Raw genomic sequence first — 14,474 nt, forward strand, 5'->3', positions numbered from 1 at the left:
TGTAGGTTTGGAGCCCGTTCATCTTGTCTTCAACATTCCAACGTCTTTGTTGATAGTCCGGATCGAAGGATTGGACATAATCAGCATGTCGAGCATACACGGCTCTCCATCTAAGAGTAAGAGTAAAGAGGATGACTATTGGCAACCTGGTTGGTGGGAGTTGCAGTCATTCGCAGAATACGATGAGAGGTCAGTGTGTTAGATTGTCTCGACAATGAATCCTCGCTTATGATATTCTTTGATCTATCAAAATGCGTGCAGACCTCTTTCATGGAGCGCATCGTCCATTATATTCACTGCCCATCCTACGAAGCCATTCGTACTTGGCCGCCTATTCACGACGTCCAAAGAATTCATCATCCCATCGCCGACCCCAGTCACTGCTCCATCCGCTATGTTCGAACCCCCCTCTGTCATCACAGCGTCCCCTGATGACAGATCATTATTTGCCTACTTCCCATGTCGAGATGGGACAGGCTTGGGATGTTTCTGGAGTAGAGGCCTTGAGGTAGATAATTGGGGCGTGAAAGAATACTTTACATTTCCCAGAGGATCTGATGTCATAACCTCTGCGTGGCTTGGTGGCCCTCGGACAGTGAGTCTACATCATTATCATACTCGTTCATATGGCTCTTGAACTCGCGGGCCGTTGCTTCCTCATAGTGGGTGACGGATCCTAGTGGACGCGGTATTCGTCTGCCTTTGCAAGGTCCTCCGACACCATGCACCCTTCCAACGTTTATGGTCGTCACGCGCAATCTTGAAGTTAGCCTATACTACATACGCAATGGCTCACATAAGTTTATGGTTCTCAGCTGCTCCCTCACGCAACCAGACCAGTTGTATGAGAAGGAAGCCCATGGACCCTCTGAGACGCCTACAACTCCAGGGGGCGCGAAGATATGTGTAAGAGCAGCTATCGGGCTTAGCTACAACGGTGAGCGTCTCCTATGCATCTACTTATACTTTGATCGAACTGCTCCCGCAGAGCCATCAATCTTGATTGCCACGCATTCAAGGACCATCGCACCACCTCTCGATTCATCGTCTTTCAACGTGGATATGCCTTTCGCCCTTGAGGTAGCGCACCAGAACCAGCCAACCGAATCTTTCAGAGCGGACGATTGGAATAACTGGGCCGAAGAACCAATGATAGAGCTCTGTGAAGTTCGCGTCGGATTTGACGAGGCCGTAATAAGTGAGTGTTTCTGTGGCATATCAACACCGAACATGTGACCGAATAGGCTTGGTGTCAGGTCTCTCTACAAATCCACTTCCTGCAATATATTGTCCTACAGAGCATCTGAACAAGATGATTCTAGTACCGCAACGCCCTTCCTCTGAGAGTAAGGGGGCTTTATATCTCGCGATGTCATTTCTAGATTTTGGCTCATGTAAGACGCAACATCTTGTCAGAATACGTTGGCTGATATAGGTCCAGACACGTCCCCTCCAAAATCGGAATTGAAGTTATATTCGCTCTTCAAGAATCCTACACCCTTGAACAATAGCCAACCTAATTGGGTGAGCGGCCTCGCCTGCGAATATGATTATTCACAACTCAAATTTCTCAAAGCTGTCTCGTCTGAAGACTGCTCGATCATTCACTTCAGAAATATTGACATTCATATCGCGCCATGTCACCGGATTCCCAACAGATACCCTATTAGTTGGAACACTCAATACCTCCGCCAACGTATCTAGGAATCATCGCAAGTTTAAAGAGACCTCCATTGGAAGTATTCATGTTCTGCAGATGTAGGTGCATATGTGCCTTTCCGTTCATCTTCGTCTCGACTCAATTTTGGATCCCAATGCCAAGGCCTTCACTTGAGAATGATAATTATTGGAGGACTGTGCCTGTGTTGTCGATCAGCTCAGAAAATATTTTACCAGATCGTACGTGCTTTCGCCAGTACGCGTTCTACAGGGCCGATGAGCAACATTGATGGCACACTCTCATCGATCACTTTACAAACATAGTATTGTTGAGCGTAGCTCTATCCCCTAATGGGGCCCTTCTTTGTGCTGCTTCGCCTCCCTTGTATTCTCCCTCGAAGATATCGGTACATCCTCTTCCAAGACGATACTCTGGTGAGCCCATGGGTCCACCGTCTAGTGCGTTTGTTGACTCTCCGTGTATATCATGCAACACTAACCGTTTTTTGGTGGGCAGCGGGCAGCAAAGGTCACACGCCAATACCCCCGGATACATACATCCTAGTATCTGCCATCAAAACGCCAAAGTCTGTGGCTGACATTGTGCACCAACTGTCGCTTTCTTCGAGCCCTCTCAGTCAAGTTGAAGATGTCCTCTGCTGCACACTGAGCTTACTGGAACAACACGCGGGAAAGATCTGGTCATACTGGTTGAATGACCTTGTCGGCCTAGTGCTCGAGGTTTATCGGTATGGGAGACATCATTCAAAGAACTCAAAGACAGCCCTAATATAGTTCATGACTAGGTCAAGAGCTCGTCGAACAGACAATCCTGTACTCAAGGAGCAGATCACTGTTCGTTACCAGACAGCCCAGGATCTATGTTCCATCATTGCTTGTCACAGCGCCTTTGAGGATTGCAAGGATGGCGACCTCTATGATTTCGGTGCGCCGTCATCAACTGGTAGCAAATTATATAGCCACTGATTTGAGGCTGCTTACAGAGGCAGTGTGGCCATTGATTGGTCTAAGCACCTGGTTTCTGGACTTCTCGGAGAAGCTTCTGCGGGAGTGTGTTCTTTTACACAACGCGGGGGAAGACGGAGTGCCTGCGCAACCTTCTATGAGCGTTGACGAAGATGACCTATTTGGATCCTCTACATGTGAGCACAAATTTTCTCCGATGCCTGAAACATGATTGTGCTCACGGACTGGCAGCTCTCTCCTCGAAGGCGGTGCACGCCGTCTCTTCCATACTATTACACGTGGTACACCCATACGCCCTGGAGTCGTTCCGCGCCACTTTAGGAGATGTTAGGCGTTTCCGCGATCAACTGAACGCGTCGAGTTCTGGCTCTGAGAGGATCCAAATTGCGAAGAGTGTCTTTCTTGACACTGTCGCTTGCTCCGGTATCAAGCTAAAGGAGCTGGATGCAGTGTTGGTGGCCGTTGCGGAAGGAGTCAAAAACATCGATCGTAAGTCTGTTCATCCGTTCAACTTACCGACGTAGACGCGGTTAATGTTTTTTCTAACTCTAAATTTCGTCTTGTATTGACGTGACAGGTATGGACTTGAAGCGTAGTCTGATTCTCTGCCAACCCTTGCCCTCCCTTCTCCCCCTTCTCCGCAAAATCGCACAGACAATTTCCACTTCTCACGCGATCGACAAGCCACTGCTCTTCATCAAACCCGATGAGATTGTCACCGGCGTTCCTGGACCACACTTTTTCGACCGAGACTCGGATGTGCAGCGAATGAAAGACAGCGAACGCGATATCGTGTCAAAGACATCGATGCTGCACCACGAGCACGCGCGCATATGCCTACGTTGCGGGGGTCGTTCGGAAAATTTACAGTCGGCGATGATGCACACAAAGGTAGCGTCTTTGAGGTGGAACGCGTGGTATAGGAACTGGGCTGTCAAATGCGTCTGCGGCGGCCAATGGGCAAGCGATAGGAATCAAACTTATGTATGATCAGGGGAGTTTTGCACTTCAGCCTATTGACGTGATCATGGCAGTTTTGAAAGGACAGGCCGGCAAGGTCATTGAAAAACCCTACGGTAAAGTTACACAGTAGAGGGAGTATCCCTACACAGGACCTTCCTTCCCAAAAAAATCTCCAAATTCATGATGCAGTATACGACATATTAAAATCTATGCAACAAACATCTCAACGGATATAATGGGACAAGTTGGATTAAGATGAAGGGTTATTGAGGTCCTGCTGCGCCTCGCCCTTGTCACGGCGAATGTTGCCTGGGAGAGCACTTTAACAAGGCCGAAAGGTGTGACGACTAGGAGAAAACCCACCGGAAGCTTGCTGCTGCTTGTCGCCGGTGACAGCACCAACAACGGCATCCTTCTTGCCGATGAGGCGATCGGTGGTGCCTTCAACGTATCCCTGAGCTTGAGCAGCCTTATACTCGCCCTCGCCGGTGGCATGCTCTTCCTTGCCAGACTGTTGCCACGATGTAGCGCCGGTCAAGTTACCGATCTACATCATGATCATAGGAAGCATGAGATCAAGAATGAGTACAGAGTAGGAAGGATTTACGGTCTCGACGACGGAACCCTTCATGGAGTGATATTGACCAGTGGTCTTGTTAGGCTCGTTGGAGGTGTTAGACGACATTGTGATAATGAAGATCAGATGAGGATGGTTAAGTATGCGGGTGATTGTGGATGGGGGAGAAACTTGATAAATGTCGAATGCCAACCTCATATTTATATTCGACTGACCCTTGCTTTTGAGGATCGGGAAGAGGCAGTTCACGCATCATCCAACGGGGTGCGGGGCGCTTCGATGACGACGATGACGATGACTTTGATCGTCAGTTCTTGGCATGCCAGAGTGTGGGGTAGCGCTCACAGCATTGGGGCATGTGATTTCAAGGGTCATTCCAAAGTTGTGGAGCTACGCGCTCAACGACAAGATGTCTTGCGTTGCTCATTGTCGGTGACGGTGTGGATGGCATATTGCTACCTCACCTGTTACGCAGCATGACATACCTTTGCCTGAAGCGGACACGAGAAGAGGGAGCTCAGTGTCATAGAGGCTGCAATGACTCGGGCGCTAGATATGGGTTCAGTGTCTACAAATCTCATTGGAGATTGAGCACATTCAGCTCACAGTTGCCGCCATCCTGTCCAACGAACGAGCCTAACAAGGCTCTGGAAGTGTAGTTTTGACTGATGTGACATATATCGTCGATCGTCGAAGCCTCCTTTTGCGTCAGATTGTTCATTCTCGCAGCAGTCGGGGAGGGTGGAACACAGGCATGCATCAGCACTGGCCACAATCAGTCACCTGAAGCAACAAGCCGTAGTCATCCCGTTCTTTTATGACAGAATTGGCTCGCACCGGTATAATGACGTTGGAGACCCTCTGCAATCATCAACAGCTTTTCGTATAGAAGGGGCCACACCCAATCCATCGGTTTCCTGACCGCCAGTCTTCGTGAATATAGTTCTCAAAGGGGAATACCATCTCATCGTCATATCCTCAGACTTGCGTCTATCGCTTATCACTCGAAATAAAGGGTGCCTGGTATCTCTCATTGCAACTCAAAGCATACATGCCACACCAAGAAAAGGATTGAGTGAAGGCACGAACGAACGACCCAACATCCAACATCTCGGAATCATGCGACGCCTTTGGAAGCCTGACCGGCGTTCTTCTTGTCCGTCGCGATGTTGTTGTTCAATTTCTTCCTGCAGAACATGAATAGGGTCAAGTGTCAGTCACGAGATTGCAGGCAATAAAGGGAGTAATAAATGATCAACGACGTACGTCTCAGCAGCCAAATCACTAGCCAAAGAAGTTGTGCTTTTACCCGCGGCCTTAGCCTGAGCGATCTTGATGTTCAAAACCTGGACTTCGCCCGTCAGTTTCAAGACCTTGTTCTTGATCTTGCCATTCTGAAGTGCAGTGGCTAGAAGATACAGTACGGCATGTCAGATGCATGTCGACAATAGAGGAGTGGCTTGCGCACCCGCAGCACCAGACGCAGCGGCAATTTGAGAGTTAAACTGATCGGTCTCGGCAGACTCAGCAGCTTCACGCATCGTGTTCAAATTGTCGATCGTGGTGGAGTCGACGGTGGTCAGGTCAACGTTCTTGAAAGGGTCTATGTATAACATGAGACGCCGTAGGCAGTGTGTCCATGATTATGGATTTCAGAAGGTTCTCACCAACGAAGACAGCGTTGGCCTGTGCAGCAGCATTGCCTGCAGTGCCGTCAGAGATCTGAAACTGCGCATAGCTGCAGAGAAGGGTCCGATGAGTCATTGATGCGTCCGAGAGGATAAGGCGCACCTCTGTAGCGCAAATGCGGCCCTGCGAACAGGCGCGGCACTGACAGCACCCAAGAGAGCAGATGCGAAAACTGCGAAAACTGCGAGGCGGACCATTGCGACTTAAAGGTTTATTTAAGACGGACAGGAAATCAAGCTGGGGCTCAAACACGGTCTGGAGTGAAAATGAACGAGGAAGAAGCGCAGACTGGCTGCAGCTTGCTGAGAGACTAAAAAGAAGGAAAGGGTCGAGAGCAACAAAAACGAAAGACGAGCAGGCGGAAGAAAGCTGGCACCCGGCACAGACAAAGTCAAGTGATGAGGAAACCCAACAGCGAACGGGGCTTGTCTTTTATACGGCCTGTCGCCGCTTCTGTCATATTGGTCCTTGACGACGGATAGCGTCTTTCTCAATCTCAGCGGCGCGATGGAAGGAAACGAATAACAAAGAAGCATCCCGGCTTTGCACGCTCTTGCAATCCGCTTAAGTACGGCTCAGGTACCTCCGGAACGAGGCGATCGAAAAACAAATCCAGCGCTATAGAGCAGTTATGGAGCGCTATCCAGCGCCATTTATATCCCGGCTTGCCAAGGTTTGAAGACGAGATTTGGCCATTTAGAAATCCTGTCAAGCTCGAGGCAAGTGATGCTTGGCCGAGCCGCTGAGCAGCGCTGAGGTATAGAAGCAGTCGCGACAAACACCAGGAGCGCTGGCTCGGGGGAAAGGCACCATGCTGTTGGCGGGCCGTATTTACCCGAGTGTCTCGTATGATTCCGTTTGCGTGAATCGACTGGATCACAGCAGATCACAGCGTGGTGGCTTTTGAGACGGCGTGGACTGCCCGTCAATACGATCTATCTGATGTATAATATGGAGTCATAAGCCGCTCCCCAGGCGCCTTGAGCACTCTCAGGCTACTCACCTCAGCTTGCCCTCGGCCCAAATTTCATTCGCGAAGGCAGGCGATGGTCCTCTCGTGAAAGAGTCCAAGGGTACGAACGGGCACCACCACTGCTTGAACGTCCCAATCGAAACCCCTCGACACCATAAATGCGGTCAACCCCGGCTTTCAGTCCCGATGAAATTGATAAGTAAGGTAGTACAACAGGGAACGACCAGCAATGTCAGAAAACATACACAAGAACGTTGCCAATCAAAAAGAGTCAGTAGAAGGAGGTTTGTATCTGGCATCAAACGACCATGTCGCCCTTTAGAGAGAAAAAGAAAAAGCTAGGGAGCTAATAAACCAAAGTTTCAAAGAGTATATCGCATGTTGCGTGGAAAGATGTTAAAAGGATTTCATGGGACCAAAGGGGTGTAGCGCGGGTGCTTGCATCTTGAGCATAGCGAGAGTTGTAGGCCGTAGATTTCATGGGCAAGAGACAGCTATGTCGGGGGCCACGACCTCAAGTCGCCGTAATTGACTTCATCGGGTATGACCTCCATGATGGTGCGCAGCCACCTGGCACCGGCTTCCGTCAGACCTGTCCAAAGAGTGACTAGGAATCCGGCACCAAATTGCTCGAGCCATTCAGCGATGGCAGTGCGGTTTGGTGAAGAGGGCGAGAACGTGTAGATGGTTGGGTCATAAACAGCGTCAGGTTTCGTAGGATAGAGGTAAAGATCGGCGTAGAATGGGTCAAAGTATGTGGTAAGGAACTGATGTTTCGCATAGCGGATTGAGAGGCTATATGATGCAACTCCCTGAGCGATCGAGATAATGGACTATCGTTCACGAAAACGCACCGGTACATGATCATAATAAGTATAAATTGAAGGAGAAAGGCGCCGATGAACGTCCTAGGGTTCCAGGATAACCGTCGCACCGGGGAGATATCGGGCTGCATAGGGAAGTAGTCAGCCCACACATCTCACACATTCTCCGATGTGATTGAATGAGACGTACTATGAATCTGGCCCTCCGCATACCTTCTCTCAAGGGGCCATAATTACTCCTAAGCTTCGACTGAGCATCCTGAGCCTGCTTCAGCGAGGAAGAAATTCTAGACCTTGCTTCGCGAGCGGCTTTCGATACACCGTGAAGCTCGCTCAATCGTACATCATCGACAGCTAAGTCGATCGAGCTATTGGTGTTGATCGTGATTAGAGCGTGATTGAAACATCCGGACGCAGAACGCCGGTTGACGTACGTGTCTACTTCGCTCAAGCCGACGTGAAGATCCTTTACAGCTTTCTTGACGCGAGCCAGTGCCTCCGCTCGACCAATGGGACCTTCCGTCACGGTGTCCTCACTGTCATTCTGCTCGGGAGGCTCTTCGACCTCCCGGCCCATCGCATCGAGCATCCTGACCTTACTCTTATTCGTGCTCTTATTTCGCGGCGTCTGTAGAGCACCGCCAGGCATACGCATGGACACCGAAACCTCCTTCCGGGCCGGAGTCTCCGGCACGACGTCCTCACGCTGCTCCTGCCCAAACGCATCAACAAACCGTATTCTAGGAGACTTGCGCACCTTGCGGCGAGATGAATGGGAACGCACTGGCGTCTTCTGTGATTCGAACTCGGCGGTTTCGTCCGCGTGACCGAGGCCATGGCCATTGCCGTTGGCCTGCGCGAACGGAACCGGCGAAGACTCTCTGACCCCGTTAAAGGAAGGCTCAGAAACTGAGGCGTCCGAATCCACAGGCATCGCAGCGGCGACCGAAGCATCTGAGTCGTCGAACTCGAATTTAACACTTGGCAGCGGCCCATTCTCTGCGGCATCCCCCGAATCTGAGGGGGCACTATCCGAGACCTCGAAGCGGACCTTCATCAGGCTCTTTCTGCGTGAAGTGCCAGGAGTGGCTAGCCATGCACCTGGAGGTGCAGGCGTCCGAGTTGGGAGAGAATTTGATTTAGACATCGCAGAGGGTGGGGTCTTCGACCTGGCAGGGACAAGTTGGGATGGCGTAAATTCCCCCGAGCTTTCTTGAGGAAGGGAATTGGATCGAGCTCGAGCCGGCTTCTTCGCCATCGGAGCAGGAGTCTCCACATCCCATGTACGCACAGGCGCAGGCGCAGGAGCGGGCGTAGCTGCCCAAGCTCCAGGGGGCCTCGGGGTTTTCATCGAAGAGAAATCCAGGAAACCGTGTCCATTCTGTCGCCTCGGTGTCTGGTCTACATCTTCGTGCATGGCCTCATCCTCAGATGGAGGCCCTGGAAGATCTGGCAGCCCTTTGGGAGGAGAAGGCGTCTGAAACTCGATTCTCGATGCGCTGAATGAAGAGGGACGAGGAGGTGTTGATAAAGCTGAAACAGAACCTCCTCGAGACACCAGGGGGGGAGACGATGGTGGTGTAGTAGAAATAGTTTGATTCAAAGGAGTGGAATTCACGGCTTTCTGCAGACGTGCAAAGTCGCTAGCCATTGTGGTAGGCAACGCTTGAGATGGGGGCGGTGAAGGTGACTTGGGTGGGATGGGCTCCTCCGGTAGTGGAATTGGTATGGTCCGGATGACTGGCGTTGTCACCATCTGTACATCTTCGTCGCTCTCTGCAAGATTCATCAGCTCATGTACAACCTGGACACATCCAAACCCACCTAAAACAGAGTCCGCGTGTCTGTTCTGATGCTGGCTAAGACCCATTTCTTGCGTAGAATCCTCTACGACGTTGATACGTGGCGGGAGCAATCCGTTCCCGTCACTGAGCTCCGTGGTCGTCCTTTTATGACCCTTCTTGAAAGCAGGGTTGGCACCATCAGGGGATTGGGCGGGAAGGCTCTCTGTCCTCGTTCTTGATTTCGGCTTTGGCGATGATCGCACAGGAATATGGCTCAATCGCGTTGGGTTACTTTGACTGGACGGCCTGTACACAGGGGAAGTCGAGCGTTCCGGGGTGGTGTCGTCGAAGTCTAATGGCGGGAGTTGCATCCTATTGCGTAGAAACGGCCAACCAAACTTGGATGTCGCTGGCGGCGTAGTAGAAGCCTGACCATTACCAGTGCTATTTGCTTCCGGAGAGGGAGGAGGTAAAGGCGAATTTGGTCGCGGCCCAGGTGACGCGGATACGTCGTTCCGACGTGGAGACGATGACGAGTTCAAGTGAGCGGGAGAGCCACTTCGGGAAGAAGGTTCGCGCAATACCGACAGCGACGACGCGCTGACCTTCCGCGGTCGAATAGTACTAGGAGACTCACGAGGTGTTGTTGAGGTTTTGGGTATGGCGCCGACCGAGCTTGTCTTTCTGATACGGGAAGTAGCGGGCGTAGACCTGGGCGAAGGCGATGCCGGCGGAATTGGTGACAGCGAACGGCGATGTTTCCATTTCGGCTGTGGAGAGTTCCAATTACGCTCTCGCGCGACTTCCTCTACCTCGTCCGCCTTCGAACCGAAGCTCTGAATGGACCCGTTGGGCGAACTGGCTCGAGAAGATTGTTGGGATAAAGATGGCTTCTCGGGCGTGAGCTTTGGCTGTGCGGAATCCGAATGACTTGGGCGACTGTGCTTCCGGGTCCTTTCTGGAGTGTAGTTATTACCTACACTAGAGGGGGACCGATCGGATGAGAGTCTAGGACGAGGAGAATTCCAAGCTCGCTCCCGTTCAAAGTTTCGATCACGCTCAGTTTCCCCCACACGATCGCGATCTATTAAGAACATTTCAATGTACAGATACAGGTATGATGATGATGATGATGCTTACAGTCGGCATTTGATAGGTTGGAGCCAGCTCGCGACGACAAGTCACTGTCCATGCTTCGTAGAGACACCAAACTATCTCGTCTCGCCCGAGCCTCGGGCATTGGAGAACCCGTCTGCGAGTGCGAGGCCCGGTGATGATGCAGATGATCTCTGCCATGCGATGAAGACTGTCCAGGGGATTGGCGAATTGTTTGATTCCAACTTCGCTCCTGGGCGAGTTCTCGCTGCTGGTCCTGATCTGTTCAATGTCGATGTTCAATAAACGTATGAGCTGCCCTAGAGAAGACTTACAATCGGCTGAGGATATGTTGGAACTCGGGCGAGACACTTTATGTGCGGGACTTAATTGGGAATCTGAAGGTATTTATCACATTATAACTTACCTGCACTGTCTGCACTGACCCGTCTAGACATATTTTTGGTTATACTTCTGGATGGCTTGCCATTTGGTCGCTCTTCGGTCAACGATTGTGCGCGGCCCAATATTGCGGCATGCGAATGCAGAGCTGAGGCCTTGGACTTTCGAGGAGGCGGAAAAGACACTATGGAGATTGCTTTGAGTGGGTGGACGTCATAAAAGCGCCGAAGAACCTACAAGGACGCCCGTTTGGCAACGATACACTGTCGCTATCAGTAGCGCCCATTTCCTGCTGCATGCCAGAATCTATATCGAGCAAATCTAAAATGTTGTTCATCTACGATTGATCTGTTTAGAAAGCCGAGTTACTCACTCGACTGCATGTGAATTTGGGACGGAAATTGAACAGTTCGCACGGATGTGCTGGTAGCGTCCGGTGGAGATACTATGGCAGAATTGACACGGCGCAGCATGGCAGCTACGTCGGTACTGTTGTCCAAGATGTCATCCGTCAAGTCCATATCTGATAGCGAGCCTGAAAGAAATTCATGAGCTGAAAAGATGACAACAGAGGCCACTTACGATCCGACTCATGCGCGGAAAAGTCGCGTGGATCAGCGCGTATGTTTGTGAGGCGACTCCTGAGAGCGTCCATATCGGCAGCATGCTTAGAGCGTCTTGATACGGTAGGCGTTTTACCTGTTCATGTAGAGACGGAGGTTTATGAGGGGAGAGCTCAGGGCATTGCAGGGTAACGCACTTGAGGATTTATCCAGCTCCTCATCGCTCAAAGTTCTGCGCTTTCCCTTATTCTTTGCTCTTTCCTCTGCCACCTTCTCAACTCTGGGGCTATCGTCCAATTCGCTAGCACCGATGCTATTCCTCCGTCGCCCGTTGCCTGTTTGGGGCGAGTCGCCAGAGTCGCGCAGGGCATTCGAGAACAGATCCTTCAAACTTTCTCGAGCGACGCTCGCAGCCGTCGTGTTCCATCTGGGCGTATCGAAATCAGAATCCAATTCGGATGGTGGGTGAGGGGCAGGCTCATGGAGGAGCTGTGTTTGGGAGGAGTAGGACGAAGAGTTGGGGACGCGGGCGAGCAAAGCCCTTAAACGGGCAGCCGGAGTGTCCTCGACAGGAGCCTGCTGGGAGGTAGGAGGACCATTTTTAGATGAAGATAAGGAAGATCGGAGGGACATCCTGGGAGTAGACTGTGTGTCCTCTGCATCGTCGTGGTCACCGTGGTCACCGTTGGCAAAGAAGTTGGGGAAAGGGTTCGCAAGACGAGACGGCCCGGCCGTTGGGGTGAAGTCGAGGGCGTCGTCGTCGAGGGGTGGCACTTGAGCATGTCGCGTGAGGCGAAGGCGGGGGATGACTAGCGACGGGGCTCCAGTGCCGTCCATGACGCGCTCAAGTGCGGGACAACAACGAGCGCGCCCCATCATCGACAACTCACAATCATTTATTATGTAATCGCTCCCGTAACCTCGTGGCATCCCGCTATTGTCTTGCCACTCTACATCACCTCCTTCCCACAACGACCGGCGGTGGCCAATCTGTGAATAAACACAAATATACTGAATCCCTGCGTGCACTCTACGCGCAGCAGCTGCAGACGGTATTCTCAGACTTCAGACAGGCTGCGAGATCCTGCGAAATGCCCTCGCGAGCAGGTGAACAAAGAGATCAACTCTGCGATAGAGGCGCAGCTTCACCTTCTCCTCCTTACCCTACATGCCTATCGCTGACGTCGCAATCAATGTCAAGGAACCTCCACAAGGCGGTAATACCAAGTGAGTCCTGGCTCTCAAGCGTTGGGCATTCTTGTAACGTGTTCACCGTAGGCCTCCTGGCGAGTCTGCTCTTCTAACATATGATGAACGGCTCGACAAGTGGAGGCCCTCGCAGGCGAAGGTACTTGCTTTCATCGGAAAACCAGGCGCAGTGGACATAATTTTGCCAAATAAGAAACATCGCATCGTCAACCGGCTGAGCAAAGCATATAATATCTTCTGGAGCTCGTTCGTTCGACGGGTCGGACAGAGCTGGAAACACGGTAGATACCGTACCATCTTTGCGCAAGAAGGCCGGTATAGCGTCGGTTCTACAAATCAGAAGAAGCACACTCTCCGACTGCCTCCAAGTTCTCCTAGCATTTTAACCCTCGTCCTCTCGTCTAACAATCTAGTGTTTTCGCTTTCGCCAAACATCTCAGAACGAGGATCGATATACACGCAATTAGCCGATTATACCTTCATTCATAAGGAGTTGATCGTGCCATTCCTTCTGTCAGCTCCAACAGATGACCATCTCCCTCGACCCCTAGGATTTCTGAGAGCAGATGTAATCCACAGATTAGTGGCTGATTTCCCTCTACTCCATCACTGTTCGGGGGGCTCTCCATGGGTACTAGGTCGTGATTCTAGAGGCATCCGATTTGTCTCGTTTTCTTCTGCTGTCAACAGGGAGGGGAAATGGTCCAGGACCTTCCACATCAATCAACTTATCGGAAGGTGGCGACAAGAAGGAAGATTTGAGGACATCTTGCGAGGTATTCATTGATCCCATCACCATTCACAAGCTCACTCAATCTCGAACAGGTTGGAGTGACGAACAGTTTCCCATCTATAACCATGCGCCCACACCCAATCGTTCTTCGAAAGCCATCGACGACCCGGTCGCTTTTTCGATCGAGCGCGCTGCTCTGCCTCTTTTTGGATTTGCTAACTTTGGATGTTTACTCATCGGTTAGCCTGATATTGACCACATCGATAACGCTCACATACTCATCGAGCTCGCAGCATACTACCATTGTCATGACACTGCAAAAACGATGCTTTGGATCCCTCGCAGATCGAAGTCGAAGAGAACGTACGTTACCATCGATATTACTAAAAGGTTTACGTCTGATTTTTGTTGATTTCAGCTGGCCTGGTCGCTTGGATGTCACTGTCGGTGGAGGAATAATTGCAGGGGAGACTGCTTTGTCAACTATCATTCGCGAGTGCACTGAAGAAGCGTCACTCGATGCCAACTTTGTACAAGAAAACATCCACTCTGTTGGCTTCATATCATTTCCCAACAGATCTGCCACTGGTTGGATGCTTCCTGGCTTTTATTACCTCTTCGACCTCCTTCTGCCATCAGATGGGTCTGTGCAGCCTCAAATCAACGCAGCGGATGGTGAGGTTGAGGGGTTCGAACTTATGGATACACAGACAGTCTTAGAGAACCTACTTGCTGGTGCCTTCAAACCGAGCTCTGCTCTCGCCTTGGTCGATTTCTTGATCAGACACAGTTTTTTGACTGAGGACACAGACGCGCAGTTCGCCGAGGTCTGTCTTGCCTTGAGACAGTATATGCCTTTGCCCATCCCATGGCGTCTCTAAAGCGCACTTCACTTAGGTTGGTCACTCAAATTGCTTGATCGCACCTTCTCTTCCTACTGATTTCAGCGTCTTGCAGTTGTTATACCTAGAAATGCGAATGTTGTATTCATCTATGTCTGCATCAAAAATCACAGT

At 51.1% G+C, this 14,474-nt stretch overlaps 6 protein-coding genes across 6 annotated transcripts; 2 read left to right on the top strand and 4 right to left on the bottom strand.

Moving 5' to 3' along the window:
• Positions 1 to 32: 32 nt before the first annotated feature.
• On the top strand, positions 33 to 3,834 carry HETIRDRAFT_476674 (uncharacterized protein). The gene is made up of 14 exons (XM_009549334.1): positions 33 to 189; positions 262 to 595; positions 664 to 937; positions 989 to 1,198; positions 1,257 to 1,394; positions 1,442 to 1,524; positions 1,577 to 1,758; positions 1,823 to 1,899; positions 1,984 to 2,094; positions 2,177 to 2,408; positions 2,466 to 2,605; positions 2,664 to 2,822; positions 2,880 to 3,135; positions 3,224 to 3,834. The coding sequence occupies exons 1-13, from the start codon at positions 86 to 88 to the stop codon at positions 2,975 to 2,977; spliced, it is 2,142 nt and encodes a 713-aa protein (XP_009547629.1). The 5' UTR covers positions 33 to 85; the 3' UTR covers positions 2,978 to 3,135; positions 3,224 to 3,834.
• Positions 3,835 to 3,859: 25 nt separating this feature from the next.
• Positions 3,860 to 4,294, bottom strand: HETIRDRAFT_427791 (uncharacterized protein; the record flags this gene model as incomplete). Its single annotated transcript, XM_009549335.1, has 3 exons — positions 3,860 to 3,918; positions 3,973 to 4,156; positions 4,217 to 4,294. The coding sequence occupies 3 exons, from the start codon at positions 4,292 to 4,294 to the stop codon at positions 3,860 to 3,862; spliced, it is 321 nt and encodes a 106-aa protein (XP_009547630.1).
• A 1,009-nt stretch (positions 4,295 to 5,303) lies between these two features.
• HETIRDRAFT_427792 (uncharacterized protein) lies at positions 5,304 to 6,072 on the bottom strand (the record flags this gene model as incomplete). Its single annotated transcript, XM_009549336.1, has 5 exons — positions 5,304 to 5,373; positions 5,453 to 5,594; positions 5,655 to 5,789; positions 5,854 to 5,924; positions 5,978 to 6,072. The coding sequence occupies 5 exons, from the start codon at positions 6,070 to 6,072 to the stop codon at positions 5,304 to 5,306; spliced, it is 513 nt and encodes a 170-aa protein (XP_009547631.1).
• A 936-nt stretch (positions 6,073 to 7,008) lies between these two features.
• On the bottom strand, positions 7,009 to 8,367 carry HETIRDRAFT_445319 (uncharacterized protein). The gene is made up of 4 exons (XM_009549337.1): positions 8,107 to 8,367; positions 7,863 to 8,040; positions 7,703 to 7,797; positions 7,009 to 7,643 (listed from the first exon to the last, which is right to left on the bottom strand). Exons 1-4 carry the CDS (start codon positions 8,325 to 8,327, stop codon positions 7,343 to 7,345), a joined length of 795 nt encoding a protein of 264 aa, XP_009547632.1. The 5' UTR covers positions 8,328 to 8,367; the 3' UTR covers positions 7,009 to 7,342.
• Positions 8,368 to 11,723: 3,356 nt separating this feature from the next.
• HETIRDRAFT_247509 (uncharacterized protein) lies at positions 11,724 to 12,083 on the bottom strand (the record flags this gene model as incomplete). Its single annotated transcript, XM_009549338.1, has 1 exon — positions 11,724 to 12,083. A coding segment is annotated over one exon (360 nt), but the record flags the coding sequence as incomplete, so codon positions are not given.
• A 1,297-nt stretch (positions 12,084 to 13,380) lies between these two features.
• Positions 13,381 to 14,339, top strand: HETIRDRAFT_46022 (uncharacterized protein; the record flags this gene model as incomplete). Its single annotated transcript, XM_009548641.1, has 4 exons — positions 13,381 to 13,501; positions 13,551 to 13,697; positions 13,752 to 13,821; positions 13,877 to 14,339. Coding segments are annotated over 4 exons (801 nt in total), but the record flags the coding sequence as incomplete, so codon positions are not given.
• Between the last annotated feature and the right edge of the window lie 135 nt (positions 14,340 to 14,474).

Source organism: Heterobasidion irregulare, assembly GCF_000320585.1.
Source record: "Heterobasidion irregulare TC 32-1 unplaced genomic scaffold scaffold_06, whole genome shotgun sequence".
In the NCBI taxonomy this organism is placed as follows: Eukaryota; Fungi; Basidiomycota; class Agaricomycetes; order Russulales; family Bondarzewiaceae; genus Heterobasidion; species Heterobasidion irregulare.